At 37.1% G+C, this 23939-nt stretch overlaps 1 protein-coding gene across 3 annotated transcripts in view; it reads left to right on the top strand.

Moving 5' to 3' along the window:
• Positions 1-23939, top strand: part of SS18 (SS18 subunit of BAF chromatin remodeling complex) — a 53904-nt gene that overhangs the window by 3676 nt on the left and 26289 nt on the right. For all 3 annotated transcript variants that reach the window (XM_065629104.1, XM_065629106.1, XM_065629107.1), the window contains exons 3-5: positions 1118-1202; positions 14468-14621; positions 18795-19016. In XM_065629104.1, the coding sequence (XP_065485176.1) occupies positions 1118-1202; positions 14468-14621; positions 18795-19016 (461 nt within the window). The remainder of the gene's footprint in view (positions 1-1117; positions 1203-14467; positions 14622-18794; positions 19017-23939) is intronic.

Below are 23939 nucleotides of genomic sequence, written 5' to 3'. Positions count from 1 at the left end.
TGCTGCAAGTTGGTGTCATGATGGTGACACTCATAAAAATGAGGACTGTATAACCAAGACCTTTTTTCTCTGCATCATAATTACACCTCAGGAAAGGTAGTTTTCTTCACAAACCCTTCAAAATCATGCAGGAATGGACCTTCCTGACGGCATGTTTAAAAACTGCATATTTACCACTTGCCCAGGACAAACAAGCTTGTCTTGAAAGTTTGGCTTGCCAGAATATTCCAGGTGGACTCACTGTCTAGTGGGGTCTGTGGAGAGTGATCTGAGACAACTGTGGAAGGAGTGAATTATGAAGGAATATTATTTTCTCATTACTGTTTTCTGGCATGGAATGATCATGGTACCCTTGTAATCGCACAAATATTCAGTTACGTGACAGATGGGGCATCACAGTCTGGCTCTTGAGCCCTTACTAAGAGAACTGCTAGTCCGGGGATAGGAGTGGGGTCATAAATGATAGGTATTTTTACTTTAAGAGAATGCTTTTATTGTAGCACAGTTGCTCTGTTAAGCTGTATGCAAGCCTGTTGTTACGTATTCATAATCTGTTCCTGCTTTGAAGGTTATTCTTGTGACTGTGGACTACTTGTTGAGACCTTGGAATGTGGTTCTTTAGCAGAAAAATGATTCTATAGCAAGCTTCCAAAGCTCAGGATCCTGATGAAATGTTTGTATTGATCTTGATTGTGATTCACATAAATCTATGACATCTTGCATCTGGGGACATAATAAAAGGAACTTTATTTCCATAGTGTTTATGATGAAAATTACACCAAATAGTGTCCCCCCACACACACAGTGTATGTTTCCTGGTGACTTAGTTTGGGGCAGGAAGTGAAATAGGTGAAAACAGTATTGCCCAGCATTAAGTTTTCATAGCAAGATGAAAGTTATAGAGAAGATACAGGCACAGATTTGATGGAGACATTGGGAAGGGTTGAGTAATAGGTAAGTGTGAGGGAAAAGACTTAGGATTCCTAATAATGGTACTCTTGTAAGTCTCATGGATCTTGTTTCACATAGGTAACTTTATTTGTGTAGAATTAAAATAAATTCTTATGTTATTGTATTCACAACTTAAGATCTGTTTTGCTTTTGTTCATTTTGATAGATACCAGCAGATGCTGCATACAAACTTGGTTTACCTAGCCACTATAGCTGACTCCAACCAGAACATGCAGTCTCTACTACCAGCAGTAAGTACAAAATAGTGTAAAAGTAGACAATAGATTTCATTTGTGTTCCTGAAGGGAAAAAACCAAACCAAAACCAAACCAAACAGAAGTGTTTGAGGCAATGACCATACTTTTAGCCTCTGATTTTACTGTACAGTGAGCACAAGGTGCAGTGTCTCTTCATCCTGTATTGGGAGTCTAGTAATCTCACTGCTTAGGTCTTGCTCAAAATCTGACTTGCTTAACTGAAGACTGATATTCTAGATTAATTGCACAGTGCGCAGGTATCTGACCTGTCTCATAGATAGTCTTAGTTTTTTTTCCTCAACTAACAACTTCAGTGCTGTGGTTCTTTGCTCCTACAACAGTACCATGTTTTTCCTCTCAGGTTAGGGAGGCAGGTCTTTTTTTCTTTTTTTTTCTCCTCTGGAAGATCATGGATTCTTTTGTCTCAATGGAATAAGGTTGGATAAATCAGTCTGCTTTTCTGTAGTCTAGGTGAGCCTCTTATTCTTTGCCTCTCTCCTGTATTGGAAAGCAAGTTTTTTTTAAGGTGGATAATGATAACATGCAAGAAATAAGGTTGCACAAGGCTTAACTTGAAACACTGCATTACTTTTTATAAATGAAGCATTTATTGAATAATACTTTTTTTTTTTAAATCTGGAATTTTCTGAATCTCTATTCCTGAACTCTTTATTTTAATAAGATACCTCCAATTTTTCCCCCTTTCTGTTGCTTATGGAACAGTAAGGAAAGATACAACAAACGTCAAAATAGCTTGCTATCTGTCTGCTTCTTGTGTTAATTGGAAAGCTTGGGGAGTTCATTGTGAGTAACACAAGGAAATTCTTTGGTTTTTGGTAATAAGACTTTTCTTGAATTAATATAGTCTTGATTCATTTCTGTAATATGAAGCTAAAAAGAATGTCTATAAGACAGCCATTCCTAGATACTAGTTTTCACCAACTGAAATTGAATTACTTCTTCTTTGGTCTCGAGAGAAGTGTTCTCCAATCATTGCTACTAGCAAAGCATCCTTTCAAGTTGGTACCTAGAGGACCATAGAAGCAGTGCTTCATTATGTCCAACCTGTTGTGCCTGTGGAGGCTTCTCTTTTTATAAATCCATGCTTGTAGCTGAGGGGGAAGGAAAGAAACCTTTGAGAGGGCTGTGTGTATTACTCAACTAATATGTTTTTGGAAGCTTAATTCATATCCTGGTTCTGATGACAGCTGGAAATGAATTTGACCTTATCCTGGTCCCTGGTGAACAGCCTTGTTCGTAAACTCGAATGTGATGACATTCTGTTCTTCAAAGAAAATTAAGATAGGGATGGAAAAGACTTCTGTGGATCAGGATTGAAGTGCCTTTCTGATATTGAATGTAAGGAATATTCCATAGTAGTGAGAAAATAGAATTGTGGTTTTTGTTTGTGAGTCGGGGGAGGAGTCCCCTTTGGACAGTTGGGCCGCAGAATAATAAGGTAGCTGCTTAGTTTTTCTTTCAAACTAAAATACGAAATGAAATTTAGATGATCAGTCTTACTTAAGTGTAGGTACTCTGACCTATGTAGTCAAATCTTTGAAGATTTTCCTAAAATTTGACCGCATCTGGAATATTGTGTCTAGTTCTGGGCCCCTCAGTTCAAGAAGGACAGGGAACTGCTGAAGAGAGTCCAGCACAGAGCCATGAAGATGATGAAGGGAGTGGAGCATCTGCCTTATGAGGAAAGGCTGAGGGAGCTGGGTCTCTTTAGCTTGGAGGAGACTGAGGAGCGACATCAGTAATATTTATAAATATGTAAAGAGTGAGTGTCATGAGGATGGAGCCAAGCTCTTCTCGGTGACAACCAATGATAGGACAAGGGGCAATGGGTGCAAACTGGAACACAGGACATTCCACTTAAATATGAGAAGAAACTTCTCTGCAGTGAGGGTGAGAGAACACTGGAACAGGCTGCCCAGGGAGGTTGTGGAGTCTCCCTCTCTGGAGACATTCAAAACCTGCCTGGACACCTTCCTGTGTAACCTCACCTAGGTGTTCCTGCTCTGGCAGGGGGATTGGACTAGATGATCTTTTGAGGTCCCTTCCAATCCCTAACATTCTGTGATTCTGTGAAAATGTAGTAATGTGATCAGGTAAAATGACGTTTTGATGGGGCTTTTAGAAAAATATTCTTTTAAGTTTCTTCCTAGAAAATTTTAGCCAGAAGAATCTGGAAACGTGAGCTACTGTCTGTTCCCTTAGTGCAAGATAAAGTACTGCAGACTCTTTACCTTTATTGGCTTTCTGTTTAAGAACTGATGAGGCTCACGTTGACTTGGAAGTATTATGTTTCTGTTCACTATGCTTCTGTGTCAGCTGTTGAACAGTCTTGCTAAATTCAAGAGTTGTGGGTGGCAACAGTTAAATATGGAGTAAGATACTATGTGTGTGAACATCTACTATTTTTAATAGTAAAATACATCAACTTTATGATATTACAATTGTAGTAGTTTCCCCCATAACTTAGGAGGGCTTGAATCTGAATATCTTCTGGAGTTTGATTGTATCTGATCTATTCACATCTGGAAGACTGTTCTCCTAGTAAACTATACTTTATTTTTTGTTTAAATTTTATCTTGTTTTTGTTTTATTGGGTAAATACACTCTTACATTTCAGAACTTAACCGTTAGTTTTTATAAAATGTTTTCTGTGATAAAATGAAGTTGAAAAGAGAATACTGCTGTTAAGATAGCGTTCAAACTGAACAAAAGAGCTAAATGATCAGGTTCGTTAAGTTTTTAATAAAAGCTAAAATGACTTGGACCTGATAACTTTATTGCATCCTCTCACAGTAGTCCTTGGACTCAGTGCTTCATATTGCTGGGAAAAATGCTTGTAGCGTATTCTCCCTCATGTTTTCTGTTAGGATTACTCAACATAGATACTGGCTCCTGATCTTTTGTATTGGACATAAATGTTGGATTTTAATATAAAATAAGTCAGCCTCTGTCCGCATCTTTTTAGAATGCACTATTCTAATCAAATGACTGTATATTTGTTCTGAAAGTGTGGTATTCCCTACAAAGAGCAATATAAATCTTATACTGGACACAAGTATAGTGAATCAACTGTGGCGTGCAGAGAAATGCTTCTATAAAGGGCCTGGAACTGAGGAAGAAGTGAAACAGGTGAAGCAAGCATTGTAGGCTGTGGGTGAGGAGAACTAGAAAGACTTTGAAACTCCAGTGTCATAACAAAGCTCCATAACAAAGCTCCTGTTGTTTTTGTATGCATGGTAAATATCAAGTATTAAATTATGACTTCAGAGGTTAGAGGCTTGCTTTCACATCAGAAGACAGAAGTGTGAGGTTAATCTCCCTGAGTCAACAAGTCTTTTCTCAACCACATGAACAGCAGCATTACTAAACACAGGGCTGTTTTGTCTTCCCGGCTGGACGAGAGTTGTTGCGAGGTCAGCATGTAAAGCTGATGCAACTTTTTGCTGTCTGTTTCCAAGTTACGGTAGGTATTCTCTTTCTTGGACAGTAGTGGAAAGTCTGTTTACCACCACCATATAGGATAAGCTAGTTTCCCAAAAAGAGCTTGTATAGTTGGCAACACAACACTGTTGCATTCTTTTGATTTCCACTGGTGCTACTTTCGAGGGAGGCAACAGCAAAGTATTCATCTCCTTGAACTGTAGAGAGAAAAGATGCGATTAAAGTTGATTACTGGGACTTCCAAAAGAACTGCCCAAAAATAGCGGTGAAGCATTGTGTGTGTTCCTAAACACATCAAATCTCAAACAGCAGAACAGGTGTCTTATCCTCCTTGACTTTTTTTTGTTTTCTTGAGAGTGTCTTAGTGGATTAAAAAGTCATTGCAAACTATTGAATGAAAAGAGACTTTTTGATTTGGACATTTTCCCTCCCCCATATGTATTCATTTTGCCAAATATTTATAACAAAACAACTCATGACCGTCACTGGGAAAAATAGAGAGGAATTTTTGTCCTGCAGTCAAGCCTTTTCATTTTGGCATTAGTTTTATAACAGACAGATATTGAGGTCTGCAGGAATTACTTGATTGGGAACTTTACATTTTGGTTTTTAAATGCAGAAAAAGTTTTGGTTTTGTTTTTTCCAGAGTTTTTTCTTACGTAATGTTACTTGCCTTCTGTGAGCATGCAGAGCACTTGATCTCGATGTTGTGTTTCAAGGTGATGAAAATAAATCCTTATGATTATTACTCACTTCTGTAATGGGCCAGATTTCTTTTATATTGAAAGTGCCAGTTTCTTCCAGTAGTAAGCTAAACTCTGTGTGAAGTGACTTCCAAGAAAACTCATTGTGTGAGTTGTAGAAAAATGTGCACATTGCATCAAATTGTTTTTCTTAATTTCATAATATTGGAAAGTTTATTAATAAACTTATTAATAATTTTTTTTCTTGCTTGAGATACTTCTCTCAAAACAAATGCTTTTTGTAGAACTTGAGAAATCTTATAATCTCGGTTATTCCCAAACTTGTCACACAGATTAGGGCAAAGTCCATGCCATTTTGGTTACAAAAGACTCCTGTATAAAATTGTAATTGCGTTTTATAAACATCTAACATCATCAAACACTGAAATGCTAATTACTTCCAAAGAAACTGCCTCAATAAGTAGAACCATTAAACATCATTAGTAGTGCCTGATGCAACTTTTCTTCAAGTGTCTTATTGAAAGATAGTTTTGTGTGGGTTTTTTTTGTTGTTAGTTTGTTTGGGGTTTTTTAAAGCTGCAGTATTTAGGTGGCTAAATACTCTTCAATGTAAGAATGGTTTTACTCAATCAGTAGAAAATCTCATATGATCCTAAATACACTTTAGTACTTTTCAAAGGGTAATGTTCAATATATGGTTTTAATGTCCTTGTGATGTGATTAGTTTGTAGAAACAATTCAGAGTCTTAAGAACTGAACAGTGCACTCTACTTTTTTAGTAGCCTTTATTCTGAACATAAAATTTGTCTGAAAAGTTTATATTAGTTGAATTATCTTGATACTTTTTTTTTTCCTTGAAAAAGCAAGGTGGCATCCAGAAAAGACAAATATGGCTCAGTTTTAATAGCTTAAAATAAAATATGCAAATAAAACTCCTGTTACTGAAGACTAGGGGGATGCTAAATTAATAAAATTATTGTCCAGTTATGTACCAAATGCTTGGGAAAGTCTGATATCTGTGGTTCTATAGCAGAATATCTGTTAGTGGTATCTGCTTTCTTGGTGATCACAGCTGACATCAGTCTTTAAGTTTCTGGATTAATTCGACGTATGTTGTATGGTAGTGTGTTGATTTAAATTAGTTTTAAAGCAAATACACAAAGCAGTATGCTGTATTATTCTGCATTAGCCTTTCAGAACACAAGTCCAGGCCAAATTCAAATTCAACTATTTGTAAACTCAATAAATAGAGAACAGAGCAAAAGAAGGGTTGAATGTTTCCTGTCAAGAGGCAAGTGAGCTATTATTCAGAAGCGGAGCTTTGGATTTTGAAGAATAATTGCTCTGATTAAATGTTTGTTAAACACTTTTCAAAAATCATTATAATTTCTAAAGATTTTTTTAGAAGAGAAACATTAGGGAACAGATTTTTTGAGAAAGGGAGGAAAGATGTTGCAGTCATACCTACTGTATTATGCAAGTACACTCCAAGGAAGATTTCTAGACCATGTAACAGTGACTGTTCTTTAAAACAAGAAATTTGAATGCTTCTGTTTGGTGTGGAATTTAATGTCAGAGTAACTTAACCAAAAGAGCAACTTTCTTGCTGCTCTTTAAACAAGAGGCAAGTAGAGCCACTGTGGTCGAAAAGGGTAAAAGAAATTAAGCTTCATGTTCCTGTCTTGTTATTATATTAGAAACTATCAAGCCCAGTGCAAATCCACAGTTGATAAAAATGAACCTCTTTGTGCCTGCATACTCCCCGAAGAATTTCTTAAATTTTTTCCTCCTCCACCTCTTCATACTCTACCTTTTTATTTACTATATTGATTTTGCATAGCAAAAAGTATTTTCTGTGTTTTGTGAGCAAGAAACATAATGGGGTAAGCCTCATTTGGTAATCGTCTCTAGCCCACAGTTGATTGGGCTTTGTCACGGAAAAATGGGAGATGAGAGACATTTGGATTTTGAAGTTGTAGTACCACATTATTCTAAGAATTTAGTGGTACCCCACTGTGAGCGATCTCAGAGACTCAGCACTTTGAACAAAATAGTAAATAAGACTTTTTCTGAGGTGCGTTATGATGTAGCTGTGCAAGTGCTTACAGAGAGGTTGCTCCAAGGCCAGCACATGATCATTTCTATCCATTTTGTTTGAGGCTTTGGATGCTGTTTCACTTCTGGCTTCTCAGTGAACACTCTGCCTATATGTTCATTGTATGTAAAAAATGTGGTTATGGGATATTAACCAAAAGAGAACTAGTTTCACAAATAGCTAGTCATTTTTTTTCTTTGGTGGAGCATGAAAGAGTGCATTCATTGCTTATACCAGAAAACTGAAAAACTACTCATTATGGGAAGGAAATATTGTAAAATTGTCAGTAGTAAAAGCTTTTTAGAAGACTTAAAAGGCAAAGCAACAAAATTTTGCAATGATTTAAGTTTTGTGGGTTTTTTCTTCCCTAACTTATTTGTTTAATCTCCGTAACAACACCAGTCCTTGTGTTCATATGCATCTTTTGGGGCTAACAGTGTCATCCCGCTTTAGGAAAAGAGAATTGTGTATGTTGCATTTTTTAAAAGAATTTTCAGATTGTGAATCCTCAGTTTATCCATGTGTGCCATGGTCTTATAATAAAAATTGCTTTTCCAGGTTAGTTGTTTTGGTCCAGAGTGGCTTTTAAATGTTGGAAAGAAGTTTGGCTATTGTTTGACAAGATTTCTTTTCGATGGTAGTGGTTGTGCTGACATAACTAGAGCCGTACTCTTGTTAGCTGCCATTCTGCTGTGTGATGTTTTAAAGCCGTTTTATGATGAACAAATCTGGAGAATCAGTCTGCTTTAATTAGGTGGAAAGGGAGATATTTTCGTTCTGGATTAGTTCAGATTAACCACAGGGCTATATAAATGGCTGTGTTGGCACAACTCGAAGTGTAGTATTGGGAAACAGCAGCTGGAGGGAGATTTTTAAGCCAGCAGTTCAACTAAAAAAAAATCAGAATATGGGAATTTAAGTTTTTAGCATGTTAGGAGTATTCATAGACTGCTACTGTACTCTACTTTAAAAAAGAGGATCACACTAACTTCTGTAAACTACTTTGCATGTATTGCTAATCAGGTGTGTCCACATGGGGAGCTAGAGCACTGTATACAAAAACTACTTGTATTGCCTACTAACTTCTGTGTCTGATTTAGAAATCAGTAAAAATAGCAGCCAATTTGAATAGGAGTATGCTCTAAAGTGTAATTCTTTCATGCCTGAGGGTGTGATTTGCCTCTCTAGTACAGCATCTTCACAATAAATACCTATTTCAACCCTGGGCAGTTGCTGAGAGCTGTGCTGGGCCGTCTGGGAACATAGATGCCGAGTCCTTTAGCCTGTGTGGTTTTGCTGTTTCCACAGTGAAATGCTCCGAGGTTTCTGCAGGATTCTTTCTGCTTTGAGTTTACATAAGGCCTTCTATCTGGAATAGAGGTGGAATTTTTCTCTTTAAGTTACTAAATGAAAGCAAAACCTGTAAATATCAGACCAGATGTTAAACCATCTTAAATGTCAAAGAGGCAGGAGGTAAGCAGCTATGGAGCAGAAAGCTCCTGCTTTTGAGGACAGATAAGAACTGTGTTTTATGGGGGAATTATAGAGTAGCTCTGAAGTTGTCCAGTTTCTATAACTCAGTGTTCCCCAAGTTAATATCCACAGTTAACTTATTCCTAGTCACTTAAAATGAAACCATCTGAATTCATACCAGATTATTTAACATTGCTTTAAACAATTTCTAGATATATTAAGTTTTCTGTGTGATTATTTTTTAAGTATCAGAAGAGCTATGTGGACATTAGGTACTTCAGGGTTAAATTTTCTGTTCGTAACAATAATGCTAAAGAATTCTTGCACAGTGAAATTTTTATACAGTGGTATATGCAATTTGAAACAACTAAAGATTCCCATTTCCTCTTTAAACATTAAGTGTCTAAGTATTACATTATGCACTATTTTAACATTTTGTTCAAATATAAAGTCAGTTTCTCTGCTTTTTGAAGATACTGATGTAAACAGAGATTTAGAAGCTGCTTGTCATTCTAAATTTAGAATTCTTTACTGCTAGTGTCACAACTGGTGCTCCAACAGCGAGCGCACAAATTACATTTGTAATTGACTTCAATATTTATACATGATTGTAAATGTTTTTTCACGTGGAAATCCTTGCTGAGAACTGATAACGGTTCTTTATTTTTTCATTTAAGATACTCTCAGTACTAGAACACTCTGTACCTTTTAGAAGAAAAGTTGTAACCCAATTAAATAAACCTCACCTCTTTCAAATCTCAAAAATGTATTCCCTCGTGATCTTATCTCCCAGTCTGACACCTCGGCAAGTGCTCTGCAAGTGCTGTCACTACCAGTCAACAGTCCTGGTCTCTGAGACGGGTTCAGGTGCTGTGGTATCGGCAGCGTGATCTGCAGTTTGGCTGTTATTTTAAGTGTATGCTTTCGAATGACTTTTGAGATTAGTAGGGTTTTGTTTGCTGAAAGTTGTCAGTTAAAAATCTTTTTTTTTTCCTTGTCTATTTTTTGGTTACAATTGCAGGTCAGTTTCAGTCTTTTTCCAGTTCAGATTTCCAGAGTTGGACAAAATAGCTTATAATTTTTCTTTTCATGCTCTGATAAATTTTAAATGTAGTGGCTATAAATTGTGATCTGTGTATTTATGGAAGTGAGCAAAAAATCAGTGTTTAGCAAGTGAAACTATGTCAGCATCTTACTTCTAATGCTTTAATTTACTTTTTACTGAGAGTGAAGTATTTTTCTACTTCATAATTGGAATAAAAACAGCAGTGATTTTATTTTCCATCTCTTTTTATCACTCATCCAGCAAAAATAGGGAAATAGCCTTACCTTGGGTTCTGTTAACCTGACTGCATTTGGATGTCAATTCACCCTTCAAATCTAGACTGAATGGGTAGGGTTCATGGTGGATAAGTTTCCCTTAACAAAGTGGGGGGTTCTTTGTTCTTTTAATATTTGGCTTTTGAATACTGTGTAGTCATTTTGTATTTTAAAAGGTCTTAATCATGCGTAGTGCATATTGCTGGGGATAGTCAATTTCCTTAACTTCTGTAAAGAACAAGCAAGGTTAAATGACCCAGGTTTTGTAGTTCTGTGGTTCTGTGATTTTTTTTTTTTTTTTTTTTTTTTTTTTTTAAATCAAAGATGATGTAAAAGAAATTTATCATCTGTAAAAGCCTGGATCAACTCTGGTAGAAATAGGGGAGCTGCCACTTTAAAACAGGTTTTTTTCTTGGTTTTTTTTCTGGCTGTGGCTAGTAGAAAATTCTCTGGAGGAATTTCACTGGGGAATAATTATACCTGCAGGAGACATTTCTTCTTAATTACTATCAGGTAGTGATTGGTTTATGACCCTGACATGAAGGCTTATAACGCACTTTTAAAACATTCTATATAACTGTTTTGATTGCATATATGTATGTGTAATTATCTCTGAATCTTATTTAAACTTTGTAGTGTATTGTGTTGATGAGTTCCTCAGGTTTATGTGATTTATGTGGTGTCTTGTATGTTTAATGTTATTCCTCAATTTATTGACTATTCTCCTGGGGTTTTCTTTGTTGTTAAAGCATAAATTGGGTGATCTACATTAAATTGTATTTCTCTTGTATCCTCTTATGTTAATTTCCTTTCGATTGGAAAAAAAAAAATCTGTCCTTTTTGACTTGTTTCAGGTGAAAGACATTCAAAGTCTTTAATCACTGGTTGCTTGTCTTTGGAATCCTTCTGCTTTTACAATATCTTTTTGTGACTGCTTTCTTCAAACCAAACATATATCATGATCACAAACACTGTGACATTTTTTTTCTTGGATATTGTACCTCAGTTTTGATATATCAAGTACTGCAGGTAATCAGAAGGTGAACACAGGTATTTTGAATAGTTTTTAGGGATTTAAAAATTTTTTTTATTCCCCCTCCCCAACTGAGTGATAGTCAATTCTCTCTCTTTTCCGCCCTCCCCCCCGCCCCGGATTACTTGCGATAAGAGTTTCCGCTTTCTGAACAAAGAATGGTTAAAAGCTCGGTGTAATTGCTTTATAATTATACATGTTGAATTTTACCTGGCACCATTCTGCTTATTATTTCTTCCACATTTTTCAGTAACTAATGTTGCAACATCTTCAAACGTTAACATTTACCAACAAGTGTATTCAGGGTACCTCTATATGTTCCTTTATTCTTTGAACTTCATGTAAGGTTATTGCCTATTTTTCTTCCCTTTAGACAGTTTCTGATCAGTGAAAGTGTGTACCTTTGGACAACATTTTTCCAAATGCTTTGTCAAAAAGCCTGTATTGCAAAGTTTTTGATAAATATGTGGCTAAGTGGTTTAATTTTTATATTTGAAAATTTCTAATAGATTAGAAGGATATGACTTGCCTATATTGACATTTTACTAACTCATCTTTATTTTTATCATCCTTGGAGTTTATTTTCATCAACTTACTTGTAGCTTAGGGAATAAGACGCATAGATTTATGATTCCTAGAATTGATCCTACTACTTTTTTATAGAAAGAGGTACAGTGTTCACCTGCCTTCTAGTTATCTTATGGGGTAGTTTGTTTTAGTCAAAGATTTATTTTTTTAGCAACTTGGACCTTTTTCTTGCATTATTTTCAAGAGTCTGAAATGGGTCACACAGGTCTTTGGGCTGCTTCCATATCCAGAAGCTCTTCTTGCTAAATTATTTTCTGGTAATACCTTTTTGGGTGTTTTTAATTACTCCCTCAGTTCTCCCAAGTCCCTGTGGTTTTTGAAGTCTCTTGCAGGTTCTTGTATCTAATGGGATTTTTAAAATCCTTAATACTTTTTTTCCTATCCTTGAATGTTTTTGCTCTCCATGCTCTTTTCTTTTTGATCACTGCAGTGTTTGTCTTAATGTTAAACAACGGTTGTTTTGAAAACCAGAATAAAATTCAGAGTCAGAATATACAGTTTTGTCTCAAATAACCTTTGGAGGTGGTGGTGGTGTTTGTTTGGTTTTGTCCCTCTGTGCATAAGGGCATGTCCATGCTTGTGGAGTAACACCTGCAGGATAGTTAAAACCTAGGCATGATCTAATATTTTTTAGTACTTTATAATATTTTTCATTATCAGCATGGTGTGTAAACATTGGATTTACTAATGATTTATATGCAGAATCTAAGAAGTTCATTTTAATTCTGAAAACATTTCAACTTGGATGATTTTCGTCTTTGCTCTGTCTCCTGACGTGGGGCTGCTGTTAGGCTCTGAGCTTCAGGTGCCCATGTTGAGGTACCGAGTACATTTGTTTTGCTCATATTCCAAAAAATACTTTCTAAATTAATAATAGTATCTGTTTTCTTGTTTGTTTGTTTCTCTGTATATCGGTTTTAGGGAATTTCTGTTAGATGCAGAAGTAGGATGACAGTGAGCTTTTGAAGTTGGAGGGAAGACTTAGTTGAAGCAGCCTTGCTATGGTTGCTCACTAAGGGAGGAAGATCAAGCAAAACAGAGCAGCATTTCCCTCACACTGTTCAGAGAGAAGAGCTACCTCTCTTACCTTTTCCATCTTCTGTCACTTCTGCTGTAGGATGAGGAATAAGCTTGCTTATAAAAGGTCATTCTCTTCATTGCAGAGGAATGGACAGAACGTAGCGAGAGAGGTTGCATACTTGCTTGCATTTTCCTTCATCTTCTTTCTTCTTCCTGCTGAGAAAAGCTCCTAGCTAATTTCTTGAGGACTTTTTTTTTTAATATTGCAGGGAAAATAATACATGCTTGATGTATTTAAAGAACTCTTGAGAAAATAAATTAGTACCGTTCCCCCTCTTGCCGTGGCAAATGAATACACGTGTGTCTGTATTACCTTGATGTTGCCTTCTCTAAGACCAGAAAGGAGTCCCACTTTACACTCATGTGGAAAGAGTTACTCTTTGTATTATGTCTTTATGAACCCTCTGATGACTAGGTGTAGGTATAAGGGGAGGCTGGGCTGGGCAGGAACTTAGGGATCAGCCCTTTGGTTGTTTCTATGAAGAGAAATGTGGAAAAACACACTCATGGTTGTCTCATGGAAAGAGTTTTGCGTGAATAATTATGGCCTTTTAGAGAGGGTCCTTGAAAGCTGGAGACTCAGGCGTTTGCTCTCACAGAGATGATTTTTATTCCCCTGAAAGCATTTGGCTAAGGTATGTGAGGAGGATCATGCAGTCTCGCAGGTGTTCTTATTAGGGAAACGAAGCTGGCTACTGGCAGCTTCTGTATCTCCTTACATTGCCATGAGTAGAACCTAATAGTAAATTCCCCCTTGTATTTACTGTTTTTCTTGCTCTCCCTCTTTGAACTCTCAAGGTTATTCAGTTATTTTCCTCACAATTTCATTAGGAAGTTTGCCAAAAACATCCTTTCTAGGCAGCTGTCTCTGGACCTTTGGAGGCCAGCACTAATGCGCTTCCAGTCTGTGGGGGGTGTTTGGCACAAAATTAGGAACTGGGCCTTCAGCGCTTGGGGGGAGAAGAGGGGAAGAGAGCGCAAACGATTTACCACACCCAGGTGCAAATTTCTGCTCCTCTATGAGCATTCAGAGGCTTTCATCTCTTGTTGTACCTGTTTTGTCCTGGTGCAAGGTCTGTTAGCAGCAACAAATTGTTGATGTGAGGGGCTTGTAATGGAAGAGTTATTTTTCTGTTCACCAAACATTGCTTTGAAGGAAAGCTTTTGTGTGTATGGGAGGGAATGACTCCAGCAGTCTTAAACTGTTAAGATATAATTTTTTAATGAGGCATTGATTTGTACATTTTTAATTTTAAAGCAGCACTCGAAGGTGCGGGAGTGTTGTCTGCACGTAATCCTTCATGTAAAATTGATTGAAATGTTAAGCATTTTGCCCAAATTAATATCAGGAGGAGTTAAACATGCCAGAAAGAGCAAGAAATGCGTTTCAGTGCTTTCTTTCATACCCTGCTTCACAATATAGGCAACTGCCATGCTGTATGTACGTATAATATATTTGTCAGACAAACTGCTTCTCGTGTTTGACTAAACTGTCTCCTTTCAGCCACCCACACAGAATATGCCTATGGGTCCGGGAGGGATGAGTCAGAGCGGCCCTCCCCCACCTCCGCGCTCCCACAACATGTCTTCAGATGGTATGGTAGGTGGGGGCCCTCCTGCACCACACATGCAGAACCAGATGAACGGCCAGATGCCTGGTAAGTTTTTCTCCTCTAAGACATTAACACCAGCGTTGCCTGGCAACTGGAACGACATGGAGGCTCAAGGGATACTAGATTGTTGATGACAAAACTGCTTTGAATGCCCCCGAGTACAAGCTCTCTTAGAGTTTGTTAGCTACAGAGCTACGTGACCTGTATTCAGTGTTTATCAGGCTGCCCTTGGGCTTTGATGTAGCTGACACACAGCATTCCTCTGATGAACAGAACTGGCTAAATTTAGTCTGTTTGAAACCATGCAGTACAGCTGGCTTTAGAAGGCTTATTGGGGAAAGGTATTGGCCTGTGGCTGAGCGAACACAAATTCTTCCATAAAAAGATAATGCGAAATCATTGTATCTAAATAATAAGATAATAATAAAATAGATCTTAAAAGGGGTGTTTCGGATGTGGGTAAATATAAAAAAAAAAAAAAAAAATGAAAAATTGGTTTTATACAGAAAGTCATCCAGCTTCCACTAATCCTTCATGTTCTTTATTATTGAAGATGTGTTGAATCGTAAGGGATTTGTAAAGAAATGGCCTCCAGATTATTGTTCTAGGTGTAAATTTTAAGTCAGTTTTTATGTCATCCTGTTTTGTAATAAAAAGAAAAGCGCTTGGGAAGTCAGAAAACAAAGCAGTGAAACAAGATGATAAAAATCCGTGTTGTACCTACTAGTACTGGCTTTGGGGTAACTATTCCCTTTAGCAGTCAGATCAGAATGGAGTAGGCCCTGGAAAAGCTTGCTGCTTTATACAGAGGTTGTTTTCCAAAATTTCCACTCATAAAGTCATACTGCCTATTTCATGTGAATTGGCTTCTAGCTTAAAATTGCATTTCCAAGATTGCTTTTGTTCAGGTCCTCTTCATTTTTTTGTATGGAGGAACTTTTCATACAAAACCTCTTCAAGGTATTGGTTCTTCCAAGAAGGGAAACTGCTGTCAAAGATCTTTGAAAATTCATCTCTTAATGGGCACAAGGGTAGGCTACATGACAGCAAACACAGTAAATAACTATGCAAAACCTAATATGAAGTAAAAAATGTCATTGCTGTAGTCTCTAGTTTCTGTGCAAATCTTAATAATGTGGACCTGATAGTGACAGCTTTTCTGAGGAGGGTAGCTGAATAGCCTCCAGAGGCCATGTGTAATAAATAATCTAGAGAAGAAGTTATTTTCATCATACATGTTGGTGATGGTCTGCATTTGGAAGTGGAAAGAACAATATATGTTGCTGCCTAAGTAGGGCAGAAGTATTCTGGTTGTGAAGTCCTCTATCCATCTATGAACCATCAGCTCCCATGGAGAATAGCATCACCCCTCACAAATCAGTCTCTTTGACCCTCTAGTGTAATCATATTATTGTTATTATAATGATCTTTTCCAAGGAGAAGTATTACTAAGTCACAATTTGAGCATAATGACTTCACTGCAGAGCCACGGGGGAGAAAAGTCACTACTTAAATATACGTATTTTGTAATTGCATAGAATAAGAAAAGAGCCCTTATGAAAATATGTGAAAGGTAAATAGGTTTGTTTTGGTATTCACCTAGACAAATACTTAAATACGGTTTCCAACTAAGCTTTAATTTAGCCTTTCTTCCAACATACTCCTGTTTTGAATGTCTGTTCCTTCCTTTCTCTGTTTAAGGTTGTCTCTGAGGATGTGAAGATAAACAGCTTAGGATGAGAGCATCTCTCATATCAGAAAGACATGCTAAAATAATTTCGGAGTTAGGTGTTGGAAAAAGGGAAACAGAATCATCTCGTTAAGTGGATAGCTGAATGGTTTTTAGTTTCTTGGGGTTTTTTTAAGTGTTTGCTAGTTTGTCTGTATGTGAGCCTTTCTGTATTTCATAGACATGTATTTGTCGTGATTTCTGCAGTGTATGCATTTGCTTTCTGTTTATAGGGCACTTACTCTACGGTTATGTAGATACTTCATAATAGAAGCCAGATGCAGAAACTTAAATGTCTGAACAGATGATCTGTCCAAAAGGAATAAAGTCACTAACATGCGAAGTGAGAGAATCCGGGGTTGAAAACCACAAGTTGACCAGCCTGGAAGAAATAAAATGAAGGCTCTTAAAAATACCATCTAAGGATTTCTGGAAGGCTTTATCTGAAAAAGGGTCCTCCACAGGCCTGAGTGCAGGTAGTAGGGTTGATTGGAGGATTGAACTGTCTACTGACAGTCAGGGCACGAATTAATTTAAAGTTCTGCCATAGACCTGTCCTGTTACCTAAAGGGCAAGAGACAGTTTTTCTCAGAATTATGTTGTGGTTAATAAACGACTTGAAGTGTTGCTGAGGCCCAGAGTTGCATCCCTCGGCAAATGGGTGTCTGTACCTCTTACCAGGGAAGACAATCATGACAAACCTCTTTCAGCCTATGGTGGAATTGAATGTTACCTCTACTTGTGACAGATTGTGGCTTTTGTCTGAAAAAATTACTGCCTGAAGAGTTACATTGACGGAGAGTTTGTGTGATGCAAAGTAAGGGTGGTCTGGATTTGGAAGGAGGTGATGAATTGGGTTGTGCAGGTGGCAAGCTATCTTCCCAATTTCTTGAGCTTGTTTTATCGTGTATAGAAAGTTGAAAGGTAAGACTAGCTGTAGGGTTCTCTGACCTTAGTCTTGGTACTGGTAGGTGACCTTCCTGAATAGCAGGTGCTTCTGTATTGCCAACAGGTTCTCTCACAGTCGTCTTTCCTTCCTGCAAATGTAGTCTCAAATGCACTTAGTCTGGTTTACAGCTTTTCAGAGCTAAGATATTGTCCATAAGTGGTTAAGAAGAAAAAGGGCTTCTTTTTATAGTCAAGATAGATGCTTATTCCACTAGCTTTAGTATAACATAATCTAATTAGTATAGCATTCAAAGCAGTTATTTTAATGGCAGATAAGCACTTCATGTCTCATTCATTCATATTGTGTTCTTCCTGTTTCATTCATTCATATTAAAAAAAATCAACCGTGTCCTTATGTGCAGGAGAACCCCATGAAATGTTTTGGAAAACTATTAAAAAAAAAAAAAAAAGGTGTGTTCTTAACTGTTTTTCATTTGCAAGGTGTTTCGATAGTAATATGTTAGCTTTTCTTCTGTCCAGGTCTTCTAGCTTCTGACTAACAAATTACCTGTTTTGACCCAGAACATAAACAACCCTAACATTTCATCTGCCAGCTTCTTCTTACAAGTGCTTTCTCCTCTCTTCATGTGGTGCTCACATATGCATAATCCTTGCATTTCATTTACTTTTTTCACTTGTCATATCCAGTCACACCTCTTACTAATTTTACTCCTAGTAGCTGCTTGCTTATCCCAGCTGAAGTAATGAGTAAGCTGATCAGATGGTATTGTAATATTTATGCTTTTTAAAATACCTATTGAGAGTAGATTTAATTTAGGGAACAATCCAATTCCAACCTGTGTTGTCAGGAAGATGAGAAATAAAGGGCGAAGAGAGATAGCTGGCCTCCTGGGTATATGAACAGGTTGCTCTTCCTTTGCATCTTTGCAAGCATGAGAGGTGAGCTCATAATTTGGTGATTTACCTTCCAGTCATCATGTCCCACCCTAGTAATCTGTAAATACAGTTGCAGAATATTGGCTACAGATTGCGTTCAAACAACATTAAAAATGCCTTCAGCCATTTTTATTCTACGTGTATTTGTACCATGTCAATGTTGATACTGCCTGACTTCTGAAAAAAATATTAACTGTTCCTTTCAGAAAAGTGTCTAGTATGGTTTGATTGAATAAGCAGAGAAGTTCTAGCTATTGTAACAGTTATATAGCCATGATAGAGCTGCCGGGCTGGCTGTTAAACAGATGTTGTGCAATTCAGGTTCGAATTCTGAACACGTTGTGTGTGTACCAAAAAGACTAGTTTTGCGTATGATATGGATATAAGGTGAGCTGTATGATGACTTACACCTTTGTTTTAGTAGCTTCAGCTGCTCAACAAAAGAAAACACATTGGGTAGCAGAGCTGAACTTTGACTGTTAACTTTTTTCTAAATTTAAGTTGGGAAATCAAACTGTTTTAGCTTTGTTTTAAAGTAATGGTATCTAATGACTTTCATTCAGTTTTGCGATTTAGTATGACTGTATTTGCTTGTTTTGCGATACTTAATGTGGAATATTTTTTCCCCATTTTTCTTTCTGAAGGACCCAACCATATGCCTATGCAAGGACCTGGACCCAACCAGCTCAATATGACGAACAGTTCCATGAACATGCCTTCAAGTAGCCACGGGTCAATGGGCGGCTATAACCACTCAGTGCCATCCTCCCAGAGCATGCCAGTGCAGAATCAGATGACTATGAGCCAGGGGCAGCCGATGGGCAACTACGGTCCCAGACCAAACATGAACATGCAACCAAACCAAGGTAAGTGAGGTGCTTGTGAGCTTCTGTTAAAAGGAAACATCTCAGGTACAGACTTTTTTTTACAGGTCTTTCCTTGCAAATTTTCTTCTCTAAATCCATTTGTACCCGTGTTTGAGAACTCTATATCTACTTTCCTCCCATGTGTCAGTGGCCTTTTATTTATTTGCAGACATTGAGTTGTTTTCAGGTGCTGTGTGAGAATCTGGGAATGGGTCTGCTTTCATCAGTTATAAGTTTGAACTACTGTTTATCTTTCTCAGACTTTACACTTCTATATAAGTGTTATTATTGCTCGAGTTGATAAAATACAGCTCTACTCTTCAGTCTCTTGGGTAAACTGAAAAATAAAAAGTCAGGTAGCCCTCAGATTTTTATACCTAATTAATCTCTGTTCTCTGCTGCATGCTGTTTTAGCGTGGAATGTCTGTTAATCTTGAAGAAATAAAATTCAGTTCCAGGAACAAATCTGCTACTCCCTACTGTTTTCAGAATATGTCCTTGTGCATATAGTAAAATTCAAAACTAATTTTGTATCTAGGATATTTGCATAGCATAAACAGACAATGTATTCTGTTGACAGTATGGTCCTTGTTGAAGTGCAAGGACACTACAGAATTAAAATATTGCATTAGAGTCACAACAGACTAAATTATTAAATTTTATATATACTGCATGTTCTTATAAGTGTGCTTTACAAGTCAGCAAGCCGTATTTTCAGCTTAACTTTTAAGTCTGTTACTATATTGGATCTGGACATACCACCTGCTAGAAGCCATACTGCAGAATTTTTTTTTTTAAATGTTTCTGCCATGTTTACAGCAAGTATTTTTTTCTAGTATGTATAAAATTTTACAGATATATTCGCTGAAGGATATAACTTGACTCGAGGTTTCGTCTCTCTTCATATACTGTAGAAGAACATATTTCTCTTTTTCTAAGGTTCCCTCCCTGGTCACTGTAGGGAAAAAAAATAATCCTCCAGTAGCACAGGTTCCTTCTACACTATACTCTCATTGGGGACCAAAGCTCCACTCTGTTACATAGGTACCATTTGTTAGTGAGGTGTACAAACAGACCAGGTCATACTGATCAGTTTGATTATTAGATCACAGAAGTGTTCAAAACAGACAAAAGGCTAAGTTAATGAGAGACCAAAAATAAGTCAAGACAAAACAGCTGTTTCTGCAGTTTTCTTGCCAGTAGTGGAAGTGGGAAGTCTGAGTGCTTCATCATCCACAATATTAGTGGCATTTTTCTTAAAATTTTAACAGCAGAAGAAACAAAAGATAGGCACATAGCAGAGGAAACCATCACAAGTTGGAGTATTTTTTGACTGCCTCTCTGAACTGGTAGGTTACCTGTGTGTTCTTGGTAATACCCAAGGGAGGGAGTAATTCTGTAAGATGCTTTTGAAAAGTCCTGTGCATGCTTGGTTGAAACTTCTTGGTTGCAGAGGGTTAGCAATAAATATGTAGCAGTATGCGTGAGGGAGCCATCCATTGAGTTGCACTACAGAAAACAAATTACCTTGTATGACTGGCTTACAATTTAGGACTAGTGATTACTCCATCTCAAAGTAGTGTTCTTTACTCTTCCTCATAATATTCTTCTGCTGTATTTTCAGTACTCTGTCAAACTTGAAAATTGCTCTTTAGAAATTAGGCAGAAAGATACTAGAAAGGTTTATTTTCTGAACAAATAATAGTACTAAAGTGGCTTTTGGGAATAAAGGACTACCTAACCAAATTATAGGTTTCAGAACAAGAGCTGTTACTATTGCCTACACGTAGAGCCACAGTTACCTTTCACATTGGGTAAATCTAATTTTGCCAAATTTTGACCCTTTAGGCTGAGCCTTTTTCCATTACAAGTGTCTGCTTCAAGGCTGACTTTTTTTTTGTAGAAGTTTCACAGAAGTGAAAGCCATTTCTGACAGTGGGGTGAAAAATTACGTTCTTTAAAATATGTCAGTGTATCACAAAAACACTAATAAATAGAGGACTGCACATGTAAATGTAGGAATGCAGGTACCCCCTTGCTTTAGAGCAAGGCTTTGGAACTTGTTTGTTATGCCAGCAAGGTGCCATTTGCTGTTTCAATGAAATCATGTCCTGAATTAGTCATATTATAAATATCTATGGGAGAAGAATTCTTTAAGTCTGAAGATGTGCATGTTTGTTATGTGTTGGTAGCTAAGGTTTTTGTCCTAAGAATATCCCTAGTCAGGTTCACTTAATACATTTCCTCCATTTTCTACTCTTAGTTGTTATGTTTATATTGAGATTTGGTGACAAATTAGAGTAAATATTTTTGTATCTTCACTCTCTTGTGACTCTAAGGCAGCAAGGGAGAGAATGGCAGAGAAATCTGGGAGACCATGAGAGATTTAGATAGGTAGCCAAGAGGGTCTCAGCCAAGCATGGACACTGCAGGCTTCTCATCTAAGTGAAGAAACAAGAACGAGCTGCTAGGAAATTACATCGAGATGCAGTTTGACAAAAAGGGAATAATCAGATTTGGACTCAAAGATTTCTTAACTGGTAGTGCGTGCTGCCATTCAGAAACAGAAATGAAGCGAAATTTTGTGAGCCTCAGTATTGTCAGGAGACATTTGTGAACCCCCTAGGCATGCTTTGTTTCTTTATCTTATAAAGGGATGATCCATATTGAGAATGAGAGATCCTACTATATCTATCAGTTAATAACAGAACTAGCTAAATATATTACTAAATATTCTGCAAGATAAGGTCTTAGCATCTCAAGTTAGGTGTTTAAAATTAGTAGATGATTTTGACCTCAAATCTTTCCATGCATGGATTCCCCATCTGTAGAGAAATGAATCTGGTGGTAAGATTTCACAGGAGTATTGTGAAAGTATATTGTTTATGAAGATTTGGACATTTTAGTTTTAAATACCATAAGAAAACCCATGAGTAAATTAATAATTATGTCTTCAGTATTTGATTAGACATGGCATCTCACGTGAACAGTTAGGAGGAAACAAAATGTTGAAATAGCTTTTTCAGTGAATAATACATACTGTGTACTGAATGAGGCCAGTACTTTTAGGAAAAAAACATGCTATCATGTAATAGAAACGCAGAAAGGTTTGATCTGACTTTTGGGTGGGTTTAGCATAACTTTTAAAATGTGTTTTCTAGCAAAACATCTTGGTGTGTACACACATTTTGAGGCAGATGGTGTTAGTAAGAAAAGATGAAAAAGTGCTAATTAAGAAATAAAATGCATAGTAACAGAACCCAGCGTTGGATTTACTTTGTCTCCACTTTGTACTCATTATAGATTTGCATTAGTTTATGAAGTGCTAGCCAGAGGAATATCTTCAGTGAGAAGCAAAACTTACATGGTATTGTTTTTATATAGTCAGTGCAGTTAAAGGTTAAGAATATTAGTAATTTTGGAAGCAGAATGTTTAAGTGGAAGATTCTGTAGATGACTCTTGATTAAGAAGCTACTGTGGCAATCTGGGACATCCACAAGGAATATCTTGGCTACCTTTGTGGGAAAGACAGGAAGCAGCAGGAGCTGAATATAGAAGAAACGCCTTTCTTATGGATTCATTTCTTCTTTTCAATGGGAAGCTACTTATGTTGAATGAAATGTTTCAAGTCTTGCCAATTTTTGACTTTTCAGAGGGGAGGTATAAGCACGGTTTTCTGGAACCTGCAACTCACATGGAAATTCCTCTTATGTTGAACAGATCTTTCACAGAGAACAATAATAAACAGTAGAATTCAAATGCTTCACAAGTAAGGGCCAAGAAATTATTGCTTGGCCATCTCAGAAATGTTTTCTTCTGTTTTTTTTTCCTCAGATCTTTTTGCTAAGCTTGGCCATCTCAGAACCTGCATTTCTCAGATCCTTTTGCTAAGTTTCCATTCCCTTGCCAGAAGCACTTGAAGCAAAGTTGCCAAACTCTCCAGTCTGTATTTAATGAGCATTATACGTTGCTTGGGGTGAGGGAGGGGAGCTAGTTTACTTTTAACAGGGAAACTCTGCATGAGAATGTCATGTTAACTCGATCATTTGCAGAAGACCAATTGTCAAATCTGGTGCTGAGATTTTTTTTTTTTTTTTTGATGACAGCTTCATGTATATAAACTTAGAAAAATTCCATCAAAGTTTCAGAGCTCTTTCAATTACAAGCAAATATGAAGAGATCGCAGAGATGAGGCAGGTGCAGAATTCCTGTTTTTTTGTTGTCCCCATAAAGACAGGAGCACCCGATGTTATCTGAAGAAATAGCTTGTACTGTTGCTTTTTGGTGATACTCAGCTGCTCCCATAGCTCTTTAATCAGAACAGCAGAGCCACTGGCTCATTTGTGAGTGTGGTTCTGCGCTGCTTTGCTTCTTCAGAAGTTTCAACCATGTCAGCAGTTATTCTTGTCCTCTCATAGCATTTACCACCAGTATTTGAGTTTCAGCAGAAGAGACAAAGTTAAGGAGACATTTTTAAACCACTGAGTTTTTCTGCAACTCTTTCATCCTCAGTACACTTCTGGTCTCAAATTTGTTAGGTTTATCAGAGACCCACTTCTAGGTTGCAGTTTTGTTTCTCTCTGTTCGTCTTATATGTCTGAAGACTAGGTTGGCAGTTTCCTGAAGTCATTTCTTGTCAGGCGACTGCCACCAGGTCACTGCACTTACAAGAAGATCAGGTAACGTAACAGCTTATTTTTACTTAAATCCATATACCTTTTCTTCCCTATACATGAGTCTTCCTTATGACACACTAGCTGGAGCAGGAACTGTTTTTTATCATTTAGTAGGTGTAGATGACTTTGAAATGAGCAGTTGAGAAAAATGTTGTGTATTCTTGATAATGTGGACTATTTTTAATTAAATTGGACGACAAGCAGTTTAGTTTTCACCTATTGTCTGCCTTGCTTTATACATTCACT

The sequence above is a fragment of the Caloenas nicobarica genome, chromosome 2, assembly GCF_036013445.1.
Source record: "Caloenas nicobarica isolate bCalNic1 chromosome 2, bCalNic1.hap1, whole genome shotgun sequence".
NCBI lineage: Eukaryota > Metazoa > Chordata > Aves > Columbiformes > Columbidae > Caloenas > Caloenas nicobarica.
The sequence above is the reverse complement of the archived record's forward strand: the minus strand, read 5'-3'. Positions and strand labels throughout refer to the sequence as shown.